This window comes from Solanum stenotomum, chromosome 7 (assembly GCF_019186545.1).
Source record: "Solanum stenotomum isolate F172 chromosome 7, ASM1918654v1, whole genome shotgun sequence".
NCBI classification, from domain to species: domain Eukaryota; kingdom Viridiplantae; phylum Streptophyta; class Magnoliopsida; order Solanales; family Solanaceae; genus Solanum; species Solanum stenotomum.
Genome location: NC_064288.1, coordinates 6,541,276 through 6,566,657, shown reverse-complemented (window position 1 = coordinate 6,566,657; position 25,382 = coordinate 6,541,276). Strand labels below are relative to the sequence as shown.

General features: G+C 32.9%; 3 protein-coding genes across 3 annotated transcripts; 1 reads left to right on the top strand and 2 right to left on the bottom strand.

Moving 5' to 3' along the window:
• Positions 1–4,185: 4,185 nt before the first annotated feature.
• LOC125871697 (VAN3-binding protein-like) lies at positions 4,186–9,601 on the top strand. Its single transcript, XM_049552343.1, has 7 exons — positions 4,186–4,650; positions 5,172–5,309; positions 7,317–7,758; positions 8,110–8,352; positions 8,459–8,508; positions 9,031–9,088; positions 9,188–9,601. The coding sequence occupies exons 1-7, from the start codon at positions 4,315–4,317 to the stop codon at positions 9,400–9,402; spliced, it is 1,482 nt and encodes a 493-aa protein (XP_049408300.1). The 5' UTR covers positions 4,186–4,314; the 3' UTR covers positions 9,403–9,601.
• Positions 9,602–10,166: 565 nt separating this feature from the next.
• LOC125871301 (GDP-fucose transporter 1) lies at positions 10,167–17,625 on the bottom strand. Its single transcript, XM_049551893.1, has 2 exons — positions 16,565–17,625; positions 10,167–10,327 (listed from the first exon to the last, which is right to left on the bottom strand). The coding sequence occupies exons 1-2, from the start codon at positions 17,586–17,588 to the stop codon at positions 10,308–10,310; spliced, it is 1,044 nt and encodes a 347-aa protein (XP_049407850.1). The 5' UTR covers positions 17,589–17,625; the 3' UTR covers positions 10,167–10,307.
• Positions 17,626–19,614: 1,989 nt separating this feature from the next.
• On the bottom strand, positions 19,615–22,659 carry LOC125871665 (protein LIFEGUARD 2). Its single transcript, XM_049552303.1, has 4 exons — positions 22,324–22,659; positions 22,126–22,239; positions 20,105–20,262; positions 19,615–20,007 (listed from the first exon to the last, which is right to left on the bottom strand). The coding sequence occupies exons 1-4, from the start codon at positions 22,571–22,573 to the stop codon at positions 19,801–19,803; spliced, it is 729 nt and encodes a 242-aa protein (XP_049408260.1). The 5' UTR covers positions 22,574–22,659; the 3' UTR covers positions 19,615–19,800.
• Positions 22,660–25,382: the final 2,723 nt, after the last annotated feature.

Sequence of the window (25,382 nt, the reverse complement as noted above, 5' to 3'; positions counted from 1 at the left end):
AGAAATAAGAAGAAGACAATATTATTTGCAAGTTTATTTTAGGACAATTTATATATTTTAAAGGGAAAAGAGTCTGATATACCCCTCAATTTTGTCATTTAGAGCTGATATACCCCTCGTTATAAAAGTGGCTCATATATACCTCTATTGTTATACAAATGGTTCACATATACGATATACCATTTTCCTCTAACGGAAGTGAAAAAATTAATTTTATTTTAATTTTTTATATTTTAAAAAAAATATAATCCCATATGGGTATATTTAATCCTCCTCAAACATATATTATTTTTTTAACTTTTTTTTTTGTTTCAATGACTAATTTAGATTTATTATTTTGATGGTCAAATTTATTTAAGTTTTGCTAATATTCCTGTAAAATTTATTATAGATGACCCAATTTTTTTCTTCAAATACAAAACTAAATTACAATATATCCAAAAAAAATAATTTTAAATTATAATATAGCCACAAAAAATAGTTTTAAATTTTTTTCTTTATTATACTAAGGAATGAAATGAAAGAAAAAATAAAATAAGAATAAGAAACTCAAATAATGATAATCAAGAAGTCAAAAAATAATTTATGTCCGAAAAAATTAAAATATACCTTGAAATTTACTAGAAAAATCATATATACCCCTAAATAATTTTTTAAAAAAATCAAAAGTCAAAAATATAAATTTAAAACTATTTTTTTCACTTCCGTTAAATGAAGGGTATATGTGAGCTCATTTTATAATGGTTGGGGTATATGTGAGCCGTTTGTATAACGATAAGGATATATATGAGCCACTTTCATAACGAGGGGCATATCAACTCCAAGTAGCAAAGTTGAGGGGTATATCAGATCTTTTTCCCTATTTTAAAAACAGGACCAAATAGTGAATAAAATGATATTTGCACCATATAAACCATATTAGTGGTGTAGGCCCTAATGAAAAGCTTTAGTAGTTTTCATTTGTGTACTACATATCTCTTTCTTTTTGTGGGACAATTGCACTTTAGCTTTTACCCACCACTGTATGCCTGGGATCAACCAAAATATTTGGTGTAATTATCTTTCAAAAGAAAAGAAGGATCCCTGACAATAAGTCAAACACAATTGCTTGACCTAGGCCCACTTGCCCTCATTTTCAACAATATTATCCCTCAACATAGTGATCTTCCGAGTTTTAGTTGGTTGACTACCTGAACTTTCACTTTATAGATGTGGATTCGATCGATTGGTTGACCACCTGAACTTTTACTTTATAGATGTGGACTCGATCGATTCCTTACATTGTAATCCCCTACTTCGAATTTTGAAAAGAAAAATAAGAAGTTGTAACTTATAATGAGTGTTTTTTCCATGTAATTTAACATGTTATTTGTAGAAAACGATCTAAATTGATGGCGTGTTCGATGTGAAGAAAAACATTTTCAATTTTTTCATATTTGGTTGGTCAAATATTTTCTCTAGGAAAACAAACTCCTCAAAAATGAGGAAAACAAGCTCCTTAATAAAAGTAAGGGAAACAAGCTTGGTCTACTAGTGATATTCCCAATTGTGTCATCTCCGCCCTCTAACACACCTCATCTTCATCTCCACTCGATATAGTCCTCGTCCCCACCTTCCAACACTCCACCATCTATAATATTTATATAAATTACATAGAAATAGTTTTTGGATAATAAATTTTACTTACCTACTTAATACAACTTATTTTCTAAAGAACATTTTTCAAAAAAAATATTTTCCATCAAAAATACCAAACACACCCTACATCCACTTTGTTTGAAAATCATATTATACAAGTGGGCAAAATTTTCTTTTGTGTTTATATGAACGGTTGAATTCCCTTAACTTTTAGGTGTAGCATTTTTGCATTTTTTTCAAAATGCTCTTTACTAAAATTCTTTGGTTCAATCAATGATTATCTTATTTTCTAATATTCACTTATTATGTTTATATGTGTGGCCAAATTTTTTGAGAAGTCAAATATTTTTTATTATTAAGAAAAGACATAATAAATAAATGTGTCTTTTAACTTGATTGCATTTCACATTTATGTCTTTCAACTTTGGATGTGCAGACGTAGACACTTAAACTTGTATAAAGTTGAACAAGCAGACACATGGGTCCTATGAGACATAATACACATAGGTCACCATATTGGATGCAAATTGCACTGTAGGACGTGTGTGTCTATTTTGTTCAATTTTATACAAGTATAAGTGTTTACCTATGCACACTCGAAATTAGAGGGCATAATATAAAATGAGGTCAAGTTAAAGAGCATATTTATGCATTATGCCTTAAAAAGATAGTTCATATAGATTGGGGTATAGACCAACTTATTGTTTGACTCGAAGTGGAAGACTATATAGATTAGAATGAAGATTCAATATTTTGTGATAATTATCAGGATTGAAAAGGAATGATTCAATAATAACACATAAGTTTCTTACAAAGGTGCCTTGAACTGGTGGGAAAAAAAAATATAAAGCAGAGAAAAAATCAATCTCAAAAGGAAAATCTAGATGAAAAGAAAATTTTCTATGATTCTTGATTAGCTGGCTAAGAGCTTGTTTTGCATTACTGCTAAAAACTGCTTAATTTTAGAAGCACTTTTTCAAAATAGCTTTTCAAAAAAGTACTTTTGAAAAAAAGTAATTTGTGTTTGGCTAACTCATTTGGATATTTTTTTTAATAAGCAAATTATGTTTGACTAATCTTTTTTAGAAGTACTTTTAAAGTCAATTTACGAAAAAGAGCAAGTATCAATACACTTTTAATATTAGATTATTTTATAGAGATAAAATATTTTAAATATCTGTTATAAAATGTCTCATTATTTTTTGTTATTAAATTAAAATGTACCTATTCAAATTTTCAATCAATATTATACATAAATGAATAAAAAATAAATTAACTATCAATATGATATTAACATGATAATATAAATATAATTAAAAATAACACGCAAACTAAATTTAAAAATCATTCCACAAATAAAATCACTACAGACAAAAAATTCACAACAAAAATAAACAAGTATAAGAGATATATTGGTAAATATGTATATATGACAAGGATATTTTGTTCTTGAAATAAATTTTAGGGAAAATGCATAAGTACCCCCCCAACCTATGCCCGAAATCTCAGAGACACACTTATATTATACTAAGGTTCTATTACCCCCCTCTCCCCGAACTTAATTTATAAATAATTTTCTACCCCTTTTTGGCCTACGTGGCACTATCTTCTGGGACCAGCGCGTGTTGATAATTTTTTCAAGCTATCTGGTTGATAGTGCCACGTAGGCCAAAAATAGGTAGAAAATTATTTATAAAATAAGTTCAGGGGGGTAATGAAACCTTAGTATAGTATAAGTGTATCTCTGAGATTTCGAGCATAGGTTGGAAGGGTACTTATGCATTTTCCCTAAATTTTATTTCTACTTCTGCTTTTTTTAAGAAGCAGAAAATTTTAATTTCTTTCCAACATCAGAAAATTGCTTTTGCTTTAATTTAAATGCAGTTTTACTTATTAGCCAAACACCTTATTTTTCAAAAAAAATTATTTTTGGCCTCCCAACAACAATGCCAAACATGCTTTAAGAGCAGATGGGACGGATAAGAAGAGCGGCATTGTCAATTTGGCATGAAATTTGAAAAAAGGGTAAAAGGTTTGATATACTTCTCAACTTTGTCATTTGGAGTTGATATGTCTCTCGTTATGAAAGTGGCTCATATATACATTTACCTTATACAAACGGCTCATATATACCCCTACCGTTACAAAATGAGCTCATATATATCCTTCATTTAATAGAAGTGAAAAAATAAGTTTCAAATTTATATTTTTGACTGGAATGCACTTAAATATCTTTTAATCTTATAGTTTTAAGCATTTACGTGAAAAGTGGAAATTCAAAATCACAAAATTCAAAATCCTTTTTTATTTTCTTAAACTCTGTATCAAATTAAAATAAGACAAATAAATTAAAACAAACAGAATACTTTATTTATCTTTATCTTTATCTTACCTAACCTAATAATGTAACATCACATCAATACATATAAGTTAAGATAATTATGAAAATGACTTAACAATCAATATGTTTTAACAAAGCTATTACTACATTACAATTATTATAGTCATTTCTCAATCATATGTGTACAAAACAGGACAACATTAACAAGTCAAGTTCCTACTATAAAAACACCCCCAAACCTAAAAATTAACAAGACCCCTGCACTCTTGTTCAAAAGCAATTCACACTCTTACTACTACAAAATACTAGCCCCAATTAGTGTTTTTTTTTTCTTGATGGATAATAGATGGTCAGAAAAAAACTTGAATATGAATCTTCCAGAAAGTCCAAAAGCACCTATGGAATTTTTGTCAAGATCATGGAGTGCCTCTGCTTTGCAAGTTTGCAAGGCGTTAACAACAACTTCTTCATTATCATCATCTCCATCTCTTATTACTAAGACGAATAATAATACAAATATAAATAGTAGTAGTAGTGTTGTTGTTACTATACCAGAGAACATTATCTCTGTTGAGGAAGAAGATTCTTCTAATAAACTTGCTGGAAACACATTCTCTTTTGCTTCCTCTGCTACTTCACAACTTGTTCTTGATCGCATTATGTCTCAATCTGTAAGTACTGTCAAACCTCTCTGTAACAACATCATTTGTCTGGGTATGTTTTGGTTGCTATAACGAAATATTGTTATAGAGAGTGTATGATCAATGTAATAACATAATCTGAAAAATTGGTTCAGGAAACAAGTTAGTTATTATAATGAAATTTGTCATAGAGACGTATGATGTTAAACATTTTGATTGAGATAATCTTGAAGTGAAGCGACATGAATAGTTGGAATTTATGTAATTGGTCTAAAACTAACAATATCATATGTTGGACCGTTTTATTGCAACAACAAAAAATTAGTATTGAAAATGACTGTTATAAGGAGGTATGACTGATAGACCAAGTACAAATTCATGTAATTGATGCAACTTACTTGGAATCGAGACGTAGTTATTAGAAAAATGAAAAAGAGAAGGGGTGTTTTATTTTTGTTTGTTTACATTATACAGGGGAATTTCATGGAGTAATTTTGTACTAGTAATATTTTTAACATTAGTGTTTATTTTTTTTGGAAATTTTTTATTAGATGCATAATGGGCAGGAAATATCACCATTAACATCAGGAAGATTGTCTCATAGTAGTGGACCTTTGAATGGTTCTCTGACTGAAGAAACTGATAGTCCTCCAGTCTCTCCTTCTGAAGAATTTGAAGATGTTGTTAAGGTAATTAATTTTTCTCATTAGTATTAATTAATTATATTTTGTTAATTAAAGTAACCCCAAGTGCATATCTTATCTGTCTTTAAGTGGTTAATTATGATAAGTGTTGTTATTAGTTAATGATGATAGTAGTAGAAATAAATAAAGGGTATGGATTGGACCCATTTCCAAAGTAAAAGAAAACATATCAATACACTTTTGTTAATATCAATGTACAACTTTTTCTTGCTTTACAAATTACAAGGATGCTTTAGCCGTCTAATCAAAACCACCTTTTGACTTTGTTTAGGGAATAACTCTACAAACAAATGGCCATAAAAAGAAAAAGAAAAAGGAAAAGATGTTAACTTTGGTTTTATACGAGATCAACAAAGTTAGCAAAACAAAAAAAAAAGTACTAGTATTTTAATAATAGGGTTTTTACTTTTATCCTGTTCACTTTTAACATTGCAAAAAAGATAAAAAAGAATTCATGTTTTAGCCTTAATATTCATTATTTATTTTCCAAGTCATTATTTATAAGACATAATATTAAATATCGATTAATAGGGATAGTATGGTAAAGTAGTTATGTTAATTATTATTTTTAATGAGTATGTCAAGTCTAAATATAACAAGTAAAAATAAATGAATAAAGTATCTTCTTAGGTAAATGTTACTCCTATAAAGTCGATAACATTTACGTTTCCCACTTGAAATCAAATGGAAATAAGTACTAAGACATTGGATAAAAAACAACAACAATGTTAATAGCCATGATTTGGTAAAAGCCTTTTAATTTTAGACTGAACCTTGTAATAATAGAAACTGATCTATATCTATATATATATAAAAAACTTATCGTATGGACTATGGAGTACCTTATTATTATATGTAGCACGTGAAGATGTCATATGTAAACGAGGCCAAATTTTTATTTTTATGTTGGTCTTAATTAACTTTCACAAAAATATACTACAAGTACGATTCAAAATTGACTTAGATTTATCCTTGTATTTAGTTACCTATCGATCATCAAAACAGAAATTTTTTAAGTGGAGTGTGTAAGTGGAAAATTGATGCTCTCTTGTCATTTTTTATCATTTTGTCATTGCTTCTCTTTTCAGTATTCTGCCACTTACCAATTTCAGAATTCTGCCTTGCTTGTTTTTTAGTGTTCCATCAACATATTTCCTCTCTTATGTTAAAGTTAAATTTTACCTATCTGCTTCAATGCTGTACCTTTTCATGTTTGTTATTTACATGTTGTAGTCAACTTCATTAAAGTCATATTCAAGATTTAGTTTAGTGTTTTCCCCATAGATTTTGAGAAATTATCTTCTTTGGTCATTAAATTTGATATCATCGATCTTCAAGTATTTTGAAGTGATTAGTTTTTGAGAGTTTTTACTCACAAAAATTCAAGTAAAATGAATGTCTAAACACAACTTCAAAAAGTCAAAATTTCAAGTTTGAACTTCAAAATCTATAGTCAAACAAAAGCTTAGATTTTACTAGTGTTCGCGGTCAACCAACTCAATTTAATATGTTGAGTGAGGTCTCAAGTTTGAAACCCCTTACTAAGGAAAGCAAGGAGTTTGCCTTCCGAGTTGAGTTCATCGCACCGGTCTTGTCTAGTGCAGGTTACCTCTCTTGTGTGGTTTGCGAGCTATTGTATAGGAGCGGGGTTTTTTTACCGTGTGCACACCCAAAAAATAGTGATTGCGAGTTTCTCTTTTCATCAATTTTTTTTTAATATGTTAAGTGACTTAATGTAATGAAAATGTGCATTAATTAACTATGGTTAACTGATAAAAAAACAAATGTAATGTATTTATTCGTCTAGTGTAAACACTGTACAAATAAGCTTTTACCATCTTACAAATTGACCATTATACATTTGAATCATGTGATCAAATTTCAATATTTTCACACTTCAATACAGGCTTACGTATCGAAAATATTGAGTTCAGTTAATTCAACGTTACGTATTCTGGTACTGATATTTCATTTTCTCATATTGTGGTACAGTACTTGAAAGCAAACAGCACTCTGCAACCATTATTCACAAATGTAAGAACAGGATACACTGGATCAGCTGTTGGGTTAGCACCCAACACGCCTGGTGGTAAGACAGTTGGCAGGTGGTTAAAAGAAAGGAGAGAGAAAAAGAAAGAAGAAAGTAGGGCCCAAAACGCGCAACTCCATGCTGTTGTTTCAGTAGCTGGAGTTGCTGCTTCGGTGGCCGCAATTGCTGCGGCCACCGCATCAGCTTCGTCCACTGGCAAAGATGAGCAAATGGCGAAGACTGATGCTGCTGTAGCTTCGGCAGCCATGTTGATTGCCGCGCAGTGCGTGGAGGCTGCCGAAGTTATGGGAGCAGATCGGGACCATCTCATGTCCGCGATTAGCTCTGCAGTTAATGTTCGATCTCATGGAGATATTTCAACTCTTACTGCTGCTGCTGCTACAGGTGACTAATAAAATACTTCATATGAAACAGAGTCCATAATCTCATTTAAATGTATATAAAGTTGAACAGTAGACACACACATGTATGCTTGTTCAATTTTATATAAGTGTCTACTTGTGCACACCCAAAGATGCAGAACATAAAAGACGCATTTATATGTATTATGCATTTACAAATTGGACTAATAATGTACTTCCTCTGTTCCATTCTCCTCTTTCAATAGGTACTAGTTCTAGTAAATAACTTTCTTTTTCTTAAATGTGAAATATTTCGAAACAAATTCAATTCCACAAGACGAGCTAATATTTGGGACTTGAGATAGTACTAATATGTTCTTTCTGTTTTTCGCAGCATTGCGAGGGGCAGCAACATTAAAGGCAAGAGCATTGAAGGAAGTATGGAACATTGCAGCAGTAATTCCAATAGAAAAGGGAATTGGCGGAGGAACAGGGCGAAACAGCGACCAAAATCACAGCAACAACAACAACAACAATAATTACTGTGAGGGACTTGACATTGAAGAGAACTTTTTGGGTGTTTGTAATCAAGAATTACTGGCTCGAGGCCGCGAGCTTCTCAAGAGAACTCGTAATGGTAAATTGCACAATTCTTCCCTGCTAACAATGCCATAAAATTTGATTTTTTTTTCTGTCCTGTTTTTAGATTTCATGCTGACTTGTTTTATTTTTCGGTTTTTTAGGTGATCTTCACTGGAAGATTGTCTCTGTATACCTTCATCGTAGTGGAGAGGTAAGCACTTCCTGAGACTCAGTAATATATCAGTGGCGCAGTCAGAAATTCATGAAAATACTAATGTTGCATTTTCACGATATAAATTTGTGACTTAAAAGAAATTATGAATCCCTTTTACCACTATAATGGAATATTTCTGTATGTCAAGGGAATTCAACCGTTAATATATACTAGTCAATACCCCTATGAAAAATTGATCATATCGGAATGTTTATGAGACCGAATACACTACAATATAATATATCTGGGAATTTACCGTCCATCTAGAGATTACTAGTCGTCCAACTTAGAACCCATTGAACTAATTGAGTGTAACTTTTTTTTCTTTTGCAAATTCCATTATTGTAGTTTAGTAAGTATGAAATAGAAGGTTCATTATAGAGACTGATTTATTTATAATTACTTTATTATAAGTGATATCATCCCATAAATATTACTTATGTCGTCTGTGCATAGAACTTTAAAATGTTATTGATGATGTTCCTAGTCCTTACCATTTTAAGTTTCCTTATTTCACAGGTGATGCTGAAGATGAAAAGCAAACATGTTGGAAAAACTATTACCAAGAAAAAGAAAAGTACGTCCAAATAGAATAATTTTGATACTATATGTTATAGCAAAACAACTCAATTTAATTAAGACACGAAAAAATAACGTATGTTGTGTGTGCAAACAGATGTAGTCACAGAAGTTTACAAGGATGTACCAGCATGGCCAGGAAGGCATTTATTTGAGGATGGAGAAAAACGTCGATATTTCGGATTGAAGACAGAAATACGTGGTGTTGTTGAGTTCGAATGCAAAAATCAAAGAGAATATGAGATGTGGACTCAAGGTGTTTCAAGACTTCTATCTATGGTGGCTGAAAGGAAGAAGAGATTTCAACGCTAATCATCAATTAATTATATTAGTAGTACACTAATATGTGTTACTAGTAGTAGTAGTAGTAGTAATAGTAGGTACTACGTACTGGATTAGTAGTTAATTCTATGATGGTAGAAAATTGTATAAAAGTTTTGAAGGGCAACATTCTAAAACTTATGCATGTATTATATTAGACCTTGAAGAAATCAATTAGTTGTGATTCCTAGCTAACACAAATTGTTTATTAAAAGGTATATAGTGCACTAGCATATCCAGGGGTGGATATACGAGTTCGATTGAATTATGTATTAGTTTTAATAAAATTCATTAAATGTGTGCAAATTATTAGTTTAAAACTCAATAAATTGAAGAACTAAAATCTTGAATTCACAAACTTTAAATTCTAACTCAAGAGGGAATTTCAGCAACATTCCCACACATGGGAAATTTCAGTTGAGTGATCAATTAAAAATCTTGCAATGGAGGAGGGTAGGGGCCATGATTCTAGGCAAAATGTGGGGGATAAAACAACTCACAAGTCAACTAATGTTTACTTCAAACTAACAAATCATGACATTTTCTACACTTTTTTTTGGTGGAAAGGGTAGTAATAATATATATAACAAAACCCTACACGAGAGTTTGTGCCACACAATATAATAGATGGTCGTTACAGTACCTAAAGAGTTTGAACTCCTAATACTAGTATAAGTAGAACCATAGTTAGTAGATAAAGCTGCCCGTGGAGTGGAAATCATACGGATGGACATTGCTCCTATTCAATCCTTGCACAAAATTTCAGATGGATGATGTGGAGTGTCCCAAAAAACTTGTAAACAAGTGTCAACAGTCCCAGAAGTAGCCAAGTTGGCAAGCCCGTCTGCAATTTGGTTTTGCTCTTTGTAGACACGCCCTATAGTAGAGCTAGCTATTCAGCGGCTGGAGAAGGTACCTGCAGTCACCAACAATAGACGAACAATGAATATTAGAGTTACTTAGGATTAGAATAAACTCACTGGCGTCTATGTTAATTTCCAGAGGTCGAATATTATGCTCCAATTCAAGTGTAAGACCTGTGAAAAGTGCATATAATTCACTATTAAAAGCATCTCGATGTGCAATTGAGCCTTTGAAACCTAAAATCCAAGTGCCTTCATCGTTCCTAAAAACTCCTCCAATACCACTAAGGTTGTGCAATTGACAAACCATTCCAACAGTTTTTAGCATATAGCAAGGCTGTTTAGGAGGATTCCATTTGACATAAAGAGGTATCTTTTGTGCCTTTAGAGGCTTAGGCCTCTGTGAAGAACCAAAATTCAATAGCTTGTTGGATGATAGTTTTTTTTTTCTTGGAGAAAGTAACAACTTGTATTCTATTTCCAAAAAATCAGAAACTTGCGACAACAAGTCACAGGTTTCCTAATTCCAATTGAGGCAGAGTATCAGGAAGACATTCAACCCTTTAACAAAAACTACAAAGAGCTTAAGACATCTGTAACTGATTCTACATCCTCCATATACTCCTGTTTACACCAAAAATGAAACGACACTAAACAATTCATCTTCATTTTCTGGATGTTGTTGCTCTTGTTCTGGAAGCACCTGAGATTTCTCTCTCCAAACAGACCACCAGATGCGAGCTGGTATAATTTTCCATCTATCCTAGTCCAGATATGTTAGCATCGCTGATCCAGATCTTCAGGGTCTGAGCTATTCTCGTTGGCATCACCCATCTCAGACCCTTCATAGTTATGAAGATTTTCCACAGTAGATAGGTAATCCTGCAGTGTAGAAATGGGTGAGTTACTGTCTCGCATAGGAAGCACATAGGGCTCAGATGAATCCCCCTCTTCATGAGATTTTCTTGAGTCAACACAGCCTATTGATGAGTGCAAAGTTTATCATTCCTCTCAAGAGGAAACTATATCTCATCTTCTTTTCAACAATCCAAACATTATACCACTATGGAATTCTCTCAATTTTAGGCACAAATTGTCATCTATACCTTAATACCTGTTTACCCTCGAAAACTAATTTATTGCGAGCCTTCCATATCATCTGGAGACAGTAAGGAAGGAAAACAGTACAGGGGATTGAGTCATAATAATTGTAGGGGTGAATTGAATGAACTGTTTAAGCCATGCAGAAGGAGAGGTAGCATCTAAAGGTACAGTAGAAAAAAAGATGAGATATAGTTTCCTCTTGGGGGAAATGACAAACTTTGCACTCATTAGAGTAGGCTATGTTAAGGTGAAGGGGATAGCTAGCAGTAGGCAATCTACCATGATTAAGTATCCATGAGAAATGTTTTATTTTAGGAGACAGTTTGAGACGCCAAAGACAATCGAAGGATAGCAAGTCTTTACTGAGAAGGAGCCATTTGAGGTTAGTCCCCAGATCAAACTATCATGCGTAATGAGTATTTGGGGAGATGCACTGCTTGTATTTTTCAAAGTAGAGTATCTGGTAGACAAAGGAAAGAATCGAGAAATCCCACAGATTATTGGCGAGAAATCCCACAGATTATTGGCACGAAACGCAGCTATTGTAGTCAAGAGATCCTTTTCCAGTAAAGGTCCATGAACAAGTGTTTAAGAGGGATATTTGGTCGAATCCAAGAGGCATTCCAGAAATTAATGTGTCTGCTGTTCGCAGGTTTCCAAAGAAGTCCAATTTGGCAATATTGCCATCCATGTTGAATGGCTTTCCAAGTGTAGTCAAGAGATCCTTTTCCAGTAAAGGTCCATGAACAAGTGTTTAAGAGGGGTATTTGGTCGAATCCAAGAGGCATTCCAGAAATTAATGTGTCTGCTGTTTGCAGGTTTCCAAAGAAGTCCAATTTGGCAATATTGCCATCCATGTTGAATGGCTTTCCAAGTCCTAGATTTATTAGAGCTAATGGCAGTAGAGGATAAATATTTAGAACATAACAGAGAAGCCCAGAGCTGTTGTTGTGAGTTGAAGAATCATCCACCCAAGGAAGTTGTGCATATATCTTTCAATAGTAGTTAAAATATAAGAGGGAATGGATATGAATTGCATAATATGGTTGGGAAGACTGTAGAGCGGATTAAAGCAGTACGTCCTACAGGAATAAGAAAATGGGTTTGCCATCCATCCAGTTGTATTGTAAAACTGTCCAAAATAAACTGAATATCTGCCCTAGAAGGTTTTTGTCAAAAATGGGAAATCCCAAACATTTACCAAAAGACTGCCTTCATTCATTTGAAAAGAAGAGGGGACAGCTAATCCAAAACTGAGGTATTCTTCGAGAAATTTAGATTTGTCAAAATTAACTTTTTGGTAGTATTACAAGAAGTTTCAGTTAAATTTTGAAGTAAAGATAATATCATAAAGACTTAAGTGCTAGATTGGGGGGTCCATTCCTTGAAATCTTGGCAGGCCTCCAAAGATGGTGATCAACAGCCATAATAATACGTCTTGAGAGCATTTCCATGCATAAAATGAAGAAAGTTATACAGGGAGAGAGGGTCTCCTTGGCAAATACCCTTACTTGGTTTAAAAGAATCTGTGGTTGACCCATTGAGCAAGACAAATATTGAAGTAAAAGCAATACAAGATATTATAACTTTTACTACTTAGGAGAAACATTGAAATAAATTAAACTTTCTCTAATGAAACCTCATTCTAGAATCTCTTGTATTGCTTTTACTTCAATATCTGCCTTGCTTTGTATGAGACACGACTCTTAGATTTATGAACGTAGTAGAGAATCTCTTGAACAATAACGGCATTATCGGAGGCACATCTATTCTTTTGGAAAGTAGATTGTGAAGGGCCAATAATGTCAGGCAAAAAACATTTGAGATGATTCACAATAACTTTGGAAATTATATTATAAATAGTGTTACAAAGAGTAATACGGCGAGATTGAGTAATCATAGAGGCCCCTACACATTTAGGAATAAGACGAAGATAAATAGATTTAATAGACTCGGGAATAGTGATTTCTCTAAAGATTGACTAACAGAAGTACACAAATAATAAATTTCTGCACAACTTAAATGTATATATATTATTTAACAGGAAAAGGCATAAGTATCTGCATGACTATGAACATATTTCCAAACTACACACCTTTTCTTTTCAGGGGTCCTATTACCCCCCCACCCCCACCCCCCTTTTTTCTATCAATAGAAGGAGCAAAAATTGGTTTTTGCTCCCTTTACATTATGAAGAAAGAAGTAAGGGTCGTGAACCAATTTAAAATGGAACAAATACACCCTTAGGTGTTGAGGTGGCATAGAGAGTGTGCTCACTCTCTGATAGGAATGTGAGGACAAATAAATAACTTAAAATGTGATTAATATGGACACATCATTTTTAATTGGACACTTAATAATTAATTAATTCATACACATAATTAATTAACATTAAAACTTAAGCATAAATCTTTTAAATTATTTTCCTTGTTTTCTTCTTCTTTCCTCTTTTAGAAGCACCATTACTTACAAATATTATGCTCTTAAATATAAAGTATATATAATATGATAAAAATGAGCATTTTTTTGGTAACTAATTGTATTACTTACTAAAGTAAGAAACTGTACAGTGCATCATGAAAAGTAACAACCAATCAAGAACATAGTCCTCGGTTTGGGCCAGTCAGCCTGAACTGGTTGAGCTAAACGTTTTAAACATGAGTTTAAGCCAATCAGCCTGAGAAATTCTACAATGAGCCTCACACAGCAAACAGTAAAACACTACTTGTATGAGAGGCTATTTACATGCTTGACAAGAGGACCTTTTTGGGTCCCACTTACCAAAACTCCTCCAACTTTCCCTCTCTGCTCAATCACTTTCTCCCTCTTCTCTAATTTGCTTCAACTCTTTCCTCCTCCTCCTCCTTTTCTACCCTTCTAAATCTCTCCCTCCAAACTTTCTTCCGCAACTGTTTCCTTTCCTTCCATCTTAATAATTTTTTCCCTAAGACCCTAACACACATGGAGACACCCACAAAATTGGAGAGGAACCATCCTCTATTATTCCCAACCCCAAAACAAACTACCTCCTGAAAACAAGAAACTTTATCAAGCACTCACTTCAAAGGAAAAAAAAACACCAACGACTTCTTCTGTAGAAATAACACGAGACATTCACCAACACAGAACCATCCCCTCACTTACACGGACAACATTACCCACTGCAGACCAGAAGATACAATCCTTTTGTTTTAAACTGGTAACTTTGTATATTCCTCAAAAGACGGTACTAAAACTGTACTCGTCAATATTTACAACATGTACTCCAAATCCTACTATCTTTTCCTAAATTGAGTCTAGTACATCAATTATGGAAATAGTATCATTGGAGCATAACTGATTACACCAATAACATAGTAGCATAAGACAATTTAGTTTTGACTTTTTGCATACTATTCTCTGTACTGAAAAGCTCCATAGTTCCTCTCCTTCCATATTGCCCACCACATACTAGCAGGGACTATTCTCCATTTGTTTCTGTTCTTGGACTGCTTTCCTGCTTCCTCCCAACTCTGAATTGCTTATGTAATTTTGGCAGGCATGGTCCATGACATACCCTTAAGACTCAAGAATAACATCATAGCTGGCCAGTGATCTTCCAGTGTAGTCAGCAGTTTTCCCACAAAAGAAACATCTAGAACATAATGGCATCCCCTTCCTCATTAAGTTGTTTTGAGTCAGTACAGTTTTTTGGCTAACAACCAGCAAAACAGGGCATTTTGAGTGGCATTTTTGACTTCCAATTCCTCTCCATGGCCAATGACTTTGGGGTGATTGAGATGGTTCAAGCAGTTGTATGCACAACTCACCTTAAAACTTCCCTTCTGATTGCCTTTCCACTACAAAAACCAAATGATGTTGAAAAAATTGCCCAATGGTGAAATTTGCTACCCTCTGAATCTCCCAAGTCACTTAATTGTCTTCTAAAGATAAAATTCCACCCTTGAGGAGTCCAGTGACCAGAAGAGACGATCCTCAAGACTGAAAAAACAAAAGGCCTGGCTCCCTCTTCCATAAGCCCAACACCTACTCTTTAATTTACACCACCATTGCCATTGATGAGGTTTTCCTTTTTAGCTCAAGCTATGCTCATTGAGGAACTAATCCCAAAGACCAACAACACTTATTTGCAAAGTTGTTAAGAGTTACACTCAAGATAACCTAAGGTTCATGCATTCAGTATTACGAATACATTCACTGAATTTCTCCACACAATACAGAAAAAGGTCCAAAAGCTTGAATAAGGCAGGCAATCCTTTGCAGATTTAGTTCATTAACTACCATTTTTATCCATCTTGGTAGAAAAATGGGAATAATCCTGAATGCCTGATTAAAATTAGAAGGGGCAGAGAAAAGCAAGTTGACGAAATTGGGGACAAGAGTTAGGACAGAGAGAGATTAAGGGAGGATAGTCAGGATTTTCCTTCAGCAGATGTGCTGGGATTTCAGTGGGTGAAATTATTTGGGCTTTATGGACCAACAGTCCATTATCACATAATAAGTCTCTCACACAAGTATTACTAGTTATATCTCACACATGATTACCTCAGTCAGCCTAAAGGAAGCAACAAATGGAAGAATCAACAATGCTTGCACTGAATGTATTAGTGTACTAGAGATGTGGAATAGAGATACAGAGGTTATCAAAACAGTGATAATTGTTAAATAACACAGATGCACTATGGAAGATGGTTTTGGACTAGATAATAAGCCATCTAATAGAATTGTCTCTCCAAGTGCCTGATAAGATTGTTGCTTACTTAGTTGACATAGAAATTAAGTAGTTTGACTCACTGTCCACTTTTCTTTGAGTTAAGAATTCTGCCCATCTCAGCGTGACATGTCTTAACCGTATGTTAGAACAAAGTTGAAGATGCAAGGTTGTCTACTTTTGCAGAAAAACAAAAAGCATACATTTCTGTGGGAGCTCTGTTAAACAAGAGATACATGTATGAAATCAACATAATAGCATGTTCAAAGAAAAGGAGCAAAAACATACCAAATCATAATCAAATCATTACTATCTATTATTAAGGGAAGGAGAAACCCCAACCTTACAAATATCTAGCAAAAGTTTGTAAAGAACAATAGTTGAGAAGAGGATTCAAAATACAGTGGAAGGATTAACAATAGCCTCTTCAGCAATAGGCAAAGATGCCAAAATACTTATACACCGGAAATCTTACCAGACATTCCCTTCTCTTCATCACTATCTCCATAGTTGTCATGGTCATTCCCATTGTCCTGTTTAGAGACAGCTGAATCCCGTTGTGGTGGAGCACTAGTAACACCAGTTACAGATTGCTGATAAAGAACCCCTCCCGCAATAGTCATCAACAAACACCCTAAACCAAACGGACTAGCATGCTTATCCCAAATAAGAACATTAATCGCAACAGTCAAAAACTTATTCACAACCCCAGTTACTGTAAAAGCAGTAGCAGATATCGCCTTCCTCGCAGCAAATCCAAAGAAACTAATAAGCAATCCAAACACACACGACAACGCCACCGCCACAAACGCAACAGGATGAAACAAATTCCCTTTTCCATTCGATCCCATCGCAATAAACACATCGACATACTCCCCAGTAATAATCCAAAACAAAGGCGCCATCATCAACGACAACAAATTATTATAAAACACAAAACCCCAAGTATTCAACCCTAGATTCGTAACCATATGCTTAATATAAACCATCTCAGTCGTAATAGTCATCAAATACGCCAACGCCCATGAATACGCCGTCAAATTAAACCCTGAATCCGTAGCAACATACCCAAATGCACCACCCAAAATAACAACCAATGCCAAATACGTCAACTTAGACGGACATGGCTGCTTCCTAAAAGCAGTATCAGCAACTGCAACAAGTAAAGGCGTACACGATCTAAACACAATAAACGTATCCACATTGGCATGACGCAATAGATTAGTATTAGTAAAGATTGCCAAGTAAAAAACAAATGCAGCAGGCAAGAATTTCTTAGCATTTTCAATTGTAAAAGGATCATGATGTAAGAAACCAAATTTGCCCAAAATCCAAACACCTAAAGTTGAAGTTAGGTACTGTAATGCAGTGAGAAGACCTGGATAGTTGAAATTAGTAATGGCGAACTTGTTGATCACAGCAAGCAAGCTTGAACACAAGGCATAGCCAACAACGAGACTGCTAGTGGCATAATATTGCTTCGATCTGATTGCAGACATTCTCTATTCTATTCTATTTCACAAAATAGCTCTGTTTGGCTCTAGGGTTAATATTTAAGGCCCAAAAATATTTTATTGTTGTAATGAAAACTTCAAAAATAATTTTCATTGTAATAAAAATTTCAAAACATGTCTTTAATATTTTTGTCAGAGATTGTACATATAATTTCTGATTTTCCTTTTATGCATATAATTTTTATTTTTATTTTATGTTTCCTGTGTTTTTACTTTCTAATTTCTACTCATATACTTGAAAGGGAAAATGGCATGATATACCCCTTAATTTTGTCATTTGGAGCTGATATGTCCTTCGTTATGAAATTGACACTTATATGCCCTTACCGTTATACAAATGGCTCACATATTCTCCTACTGTTACAAAATGAGCTCACATATGTCATTCATTTAACGGAAGTGAAAAGATTAGTTTTAAATCTATATTTTTAATTTAAAAAAAATCATGTAAGGATATATATGATCCTTTTAGCAAAGTTCAAGGTATATTTTGATCTTTTTCATACATTTTCCCTACTTTAAATAAAGATATTTTTGGTCATATTTGGCACTCTCCTCCTTCCAACTCTATTTGTCCACCGTTCAAAAATACTTGTCTAGTTTATTAAATTAATAAGTAATTTATTATTTTTATATTTATTTTATTCTTGTTATTAACTCATATTCAGTTTTCAATGTTTAAATGATTTATATTTAATAAGTATAATTTGATAAAATTATTCATATTATTTACTGTTTCTTAATTTCTATATCAAGTCAATAGTGAATCACTATTGGTGAACCGGGAGAGTAATGAATAACACATTTACCGTCTTCAATGTCTTTGTCATTATTATCTTATCTTAATTGAAATTAGAAAATGAGAAGGAAAACAGAGGTTGTCAGGGGAGGTTGGTCAAGTATTGATTTAGGCCCTCGAAATTTTGAGATCCCAAATATTTTTTATAGTAAGTTTTTATTTATTTTAATTTAAATAAATATTTAAGTTCTGGAGGAAAAAATAAGAAGTACAAAAAAATTGTCAGAAAGAGAGGAAGAATATCTACTTTTCAATAGCAAATTCGGTTTTGAAATTTAAATTAAACTATTTGAATCCTTAGAGGGAACGAAAGGCGGGTTCATTTTATAATATGAAGAAAGAAATAAAAAATTGTGATTATCTTAAAATAGAATAAATACTTTTTTAGGTGTTGAGGTGACACATAAAATGTGTTCAATTTCTAGGAGAAATGTGAGGGACAAAAAATAATTTAGAATCTGATTAGTATTTTTTTTTAATTAGACACGTTATAATTAATCAACATTACAACTTATTGATGTTTTTTAGATTATCCCCTTTCTTTTAGTAGCTCAATTACTAAAACAATCTTATGCTCTTGAATGAAAATTCGCCCATTACTATAAAAAAATCGTATGCTCTTAAATGAAAATTATACATAACATATAATATAAAATAAGTGTTTTTTAACTATACAGACGTAAGAAATTGTACATATAAAGAAAGATCACTCATATATTTGACTAAGATAATTACTTAATTGGTAAGTAATTGGCTAAATGCTAAAATCGAAGAAAATCCAGTCATTTATTTGACTAGATGATTAATTACTTGATTGGTAAAAAAATTAGACATAAAACAAGAATCGAAAAAAAATCACCCGACTAAATAATTACTTGATTGGTAAGAAATTTGACATAAATAAGACGAATCGCTCATTTGTTTGAGCAAATAATTACTTAGCTGATAAGAAATTGGGGATATATAAAAAACGAGCCACTCATTCGTTTGACCAAATAATTACTTGATTAGTACGAAACTAGGCATACGTCAAAGACGAACCACTCATTTGTTTGAGTAAATAATTACTTGGTTAGTAAGAAAATTGAGCATAGATCGAAAACGAACCCCACCGGAGTGATTGATCCTGACCAATGGACGTGTATGATTATTGAGTTATGACCTTTTCCAACCAACCATTCAAACAACAGAACAGGAGAATGGGACTCATAGAAGAGGGGAAACCCAATCATTTGCCAAAATCGATTCAGTTCTAGTTCTTCTAACTAAGAAAACGTTCTATACAATTATCAATAAGCAAACCATCCATAACAAAAGAGAGGAAAAGATAACGAATGATAAGCATACACATACACGTGAAGAGAGAAATTTGTATAGCTATTCCTCTCTTTTAACTCTTCAATTGTCCGCAGCCCTGAAGATGGACAATAGAGCGAGGAACAAATTGATAACGTCAAGATACAAGGATATAGCAGCCCAGATGTACTCATCGTAAGTGTAGCGCTTGATTAGATTGTCTGTATCATAGACAATGTATCCACAGAATATGATTGACGCAAGACAGCCATAGATCATCACTGAGATCTTACCCAGAGGGAAAAGAATCTGCCATAAACAAGGAAAGAAATCAGATTATTTGTTAAATTAAAGAGTGATAAAGATGAACCTGACGTGCAGAATAAGAAATAATAAATTTACAAACCTGAATGAAGGAAAACAACAGAAGAACAATAAGAGCACCAAACAAGAAAGGTCCCAGGAAGTTGAAATCTTGGCCTCTTTTAGCCGCCCAGAAGGTGTATAATGTCAGACTAATCACCACCGCTGTAGTAAGTATGACTGCCTCCAGAATTACTTTGCCTGAAAAACACCAGTAGAACACTTACATACTAATATGTTTTCAAGTCCTATTTGCAAGAATGTGTTATTTTTCCAGGGCTATAGTAGATGATACACATCGGCACTGGCAAGTGACAACAATTGGCCCCTCAGATCCGTAAGGGGACCTATGTCGATTCAGTTTGTAAATCCATTAAGATTGAACAGAGATTTCATGTAATCAGTACTATTATAAGTGAACTCATTTCAATGATGAGTTATCCTTTCGAGTGAAGAGCGGATACAGCTCATTCACCATTGATTACAATCAGAAGTTTACATAATCAAGTACTATTATAAGTTGATAGACAGGTTGATTATCTGGAAAATGAACTTATAACAATCTTTCAATTGCCTTAACAAAATACAAAAAAATCTTTCATGGGTACAATCAAGATGAATGTTCTAAATAAGCAATCTCAATTGTATCAATTTATCCACGGTATCAACTTGGTTCATTGAACATTCCATTTCGTATGTAAAATAACTTCACTAAAGGTCACCAAAATTTACTTATACTTGGGAATATCCATCTTTGAGAAAGAAGACAAGATGGTCTTAGTAGTATCTTGATTATTTTCTACACACGCAACAACTTGACAATCATCATATACATTATTTCAGACTATTGGTTCATGTCATGATATCACGTTCTTCATGAAACCCAGCTTCTAAAAACTAAGAACTAATACTAGGCAGTTTGTGTTATAAATCACAAGTCACGACTATATCTAGTTCTACATAGGAGAGAATTTACTAAGGCCCCAGGGGATGCCATGGCACCTGCAAGCTTTGGTTGAAACTTCTTGTATATATCTGAGAAATAGCATAAATATGTTAAGTACCACCAGCAATGACAAATACTCCGAAGGCGCCAATGGCAGAGGTTTAAAATTCCTCCCAACTGGTGGGAGTTCGAAATACTGGCAACTTCATGTTTTGCTGCTTCTATTCTCTGTGGTTCATTATTCTTTTCCTCTTGACGAGCTATTCTTCATTAGTTGTTGTTTGTCTCTTTGTTATTTTAATGGATTCTAGACTTTTTGTCTCATATATGTTTAAGACTTCATAAATAAAATTAAACATTCCTTCTTCCTTAAAAGATAAAAGTTCATCTCTCCCTGTTATGCTTGGGGTTTGATGCCATTATCTCTTAAAAATGAAATTGGAACATCTGTGTTCTTTCTTTCTGTGATTTATAAGTCGGGTCAAACCTTTGTTTTGCGTCAAGCTATCATAGTTGGTATTATATTATTTTTTTAAAAGTTGATCAAAACCAACCAACTGTTTGTTCTATTGGAGGTTTAGGCTAACGTAGACGATCCTAACCAAAAATCACTAACTTCTCTAATAGAGTCTGTCAAAAATTTGGCACGTCAATAACGTTTCTGACGGATTTCCCATCGAAAATTCCTTATGATGAGCCAAATTTTGATGTCTGTTGGATATTTACCATTTTCTGATAGTGACCTCTGCACTCAAAGAGGTATGGCACCCAAAACCTTCAAATTCTTAAGCTCCCTATGTGTGTGTAGAAATATATTTGTATTCGTATAGTACCTATATAGCAATTTTATTGAACTTGATTCAATGTTTCTTTATAACAGTCTGTTCATCTATGGTTAGTTTTACAAATTAATTTCGACACCCCTAATTGACAATGGCAACTTCAAATAGTTATATGAGACTAACCGCCATAATACTTGATCACGGAGATTTGTATTAACACATCACCACAAGAGAAGAATATTCTAAAGATAAATGCACTAAGACATAAAACGCACGCAATGTCATCGATCCTAAAACAGAAAAACAATAGAAAACAATCAAACTGAAGATGCTTACCGCTGGTGAATGCGCAAGTCAATCCGATAGTAAAGGCAAGAGAAACCGTGAACAGTCCAAGAAGCAAGTAGTTAACCGGATGTTTCTGGTGATAGTAATACAACGGGCACAACGCTGCAACAACAACACAATCAATTAAAAAAACACTCAAGAAGAAAAATACCCTAATTAGATCCACGATTAGAATCATTAACTTACTGATAAATGGAGTGATGATGAGTACAATATAAAGTGCTAAGCCTGCATTTGTGGCTGCAAAGAAGTGTGAAATCGGATGAACGGTGACGACGACAGAGGCGACCGCAATAGTCAGAAGCAACTGAATAGAAATAATCGAGTACACTTTTCGAATAAAAGACCACCGGAGTTCAGGACTTTCCAACATCGCCGGATACAACGGCGCAGTGCCGGACTCCACGTCATCTTTCCGGTAAGCCTGGTTCCACATCTCTCAAAATTATTGAACTTGAACAAACTATTTCTCACACCGATTGTACGTTCGTAAGGTTTACTTGTGCGTGAGGAAATTTGGGTAAAAAGAACTGCCCCTTTATATCATTTGCAATTGAAATTACGACCCGACCCGTATTCTTTGAAGGAAGAGAAAAGACGGGTTCAGTGGAAAGTTCGTGATTCGTCGAGCCACGCGTGTGAGAAAATAAATCATCTACATGTTTCTTTTGATTTAAACATATTCTAGACTTCTCTCGACTCATCTTTGCTTTCTTACGAAGGCAAAAGCTAGGACATCTCCAAAACAGTATATATGTGGACAAAGAGAGTTAATAGTCATCCAAAAAGGGCTAGAAAATCGTTTTTTACGCTCGCTAATTAAAAAATATTATTTCTTATGTCTCAATTTATGTGATACTTTTCATTTTTTGAGAGTCAAACAATTTAAATTTGACCAAAAATTTGCGCATGAAATCTTCAATTTTTTTGAAATAAAATTTATATATTTGTGAACTACGTAGAAAGTTCTATAAGTCACAATAATTAAAAATTCAAGATGTTTAAAAAATCTATAAAAAACATTTACGATAAAAAATAAATTTGTTTAAATCTTGAAATTCGAAAAATGTCATATAATTAAAACGGAGAAAGTACTCACTATTTTACTCTATAAATAATAGATAGAGAAAAAGCTTTGGGACCAAAATATAGAATAACTTCAATAAACGATATTAAAATTAGAATGATTGACGGGTGTGGAATCCAATGAATGATTCAACTGGTTTAAAAAATTGCTACAATTTCAAAGATCGATTCATAAAGTTTAAATCTTTATAAATTTAAAATCTAGGAATGATTTTTGCCCCCAAAAGTATATACTATAATAAAAGGTAAATTTTAATTGATAGTGTGTTCAATCAAATGGGTGTTTTTCTCTCTGACTATAGATCTCATATAACTTACCCCATTATAAACTGAAAATTCTTTAACTCCGATTGCTACGGAAATGCCGTTAAGGAAATTGTTAGAGTATAATGACATCCTATTAATATCTGAGATAATTGTTGAGAAGTGTGATATTGTCATTGATGTTGCCTGGAACCTTCAGGGGTGGTATGATATGATACGGTACGGTATGAAAGTTTTGATATCGTAATATTGGTATTTGGTTTTTAAAATATTATATCATTATCATACCAATTTAATTTGGTATAGTTCAGTATATTAAAGTTCGGTTTCGGTATTCTACGGTATGGTAAATCGATAATCATAATTTGTTTAACTTTGACTAATATATACTCGTATAACAGAGTATTATGACTTCAATAATTAAAAAAAAAGTCTCAATTGTATCATACTAACACATTACACATGTAGAAATAAATATGCAAAATAAAGTACAAACAAATTATTTTGTTAATCAATTACAAGTCAAATACATTAGTTTATACTAATATTAGGTTGCAGATTTGTTAGTATTACATATATATATATTATTTATGTAACCATATACTTCGGTATGGTATTCGCTATTTTGATATATTATTCCTAAATATCATATACCGTATCGAATATAAAAAAAAATATATATATATATACCAAATACCATAATATCAAAATCACGGTATTAGAAATTTCAATATGGTATGACAAATCGGTATATATCATACCACGCCCACCCTTACTTGAGGACAAGGTTCTTATTGGGGATGGAAGTATTGTTATGAATCAATTCTAGTCTGACATGAACTTTGACATCACAGAATCAATTATTGAGCCAGAAAGGTTGATTTGGGATTCAGGCGCAATAAGCAACTACTTTAAAAGGAAGAGAAGTTAGAAAGAGAGGTTATGTATATTGTTGTGTGAAAGTCTGGATCTCCTCATCTCCCTTCTGAAGCGTCTTGTATTTTCTCATCTCCCTTCTTTTTTCTATTAATCCAAAGTCTTACTTTCGATATTTCTATATATTTGTTTGGGGCATTTACCATTTTAATTGTTACATTTACTTTTGAAAATTATCATTGAACTTTGGTCTTATTAATATAGTTGAAAAGTGGTTATTATTGTACATAGGACTTGAGTCTTTACATATGTGGACAAAGTGGAGTCAATTATTATTCGAAAAGGGTTAGAAAATCATTTCTTCTCATTTTTAAAGCTTGCTAATTAAAAAATATTACTCACTATTTTACTCTATAGATATTGAAAAAGTTTTGGACAAAATATTGAATAACTTCAATAAACGATGTTGGAATTAGAAGGATTGAAAAATTGCTAGAATTGCAAAAAGTGATTCATACAGTTTAAATCTTTATAAATTTAAAATCTAAGAATAATTTTTGCTCCAAAAGGTAAATTTTAATCGACAACATTATTAAATGAGTGATTACTTGGAATATAGATCCCATACTACCCCTATTATAAACTGAAAATTCATAACCACAATTGCTACAGAAATATCATTGAAGAAATGGCTAGAGTTTCAAATCAAGAAAGGTCAATCCATCTTCTAAAACCTACGAAATAACATTTTAATATTAAAAATACATAAAATATGCACAAGGACATATAAAATCAGAGGCGCACCTATGTGTGGGCTCCACGTACACCTGTTAACTTCGAAAAAAATCATATATATATATATATACACACAACATAATCGAATTGAAAAAAGATTTTAGATGGTATTTGGTAAATTCCATGGAACATATCGACATTGATCTCGTCCATTTTGCACATGCAAGATAATGCTATGTAACATGCTAGTTGATCACTTGCATTTGAGCATATAGGTGATGTTA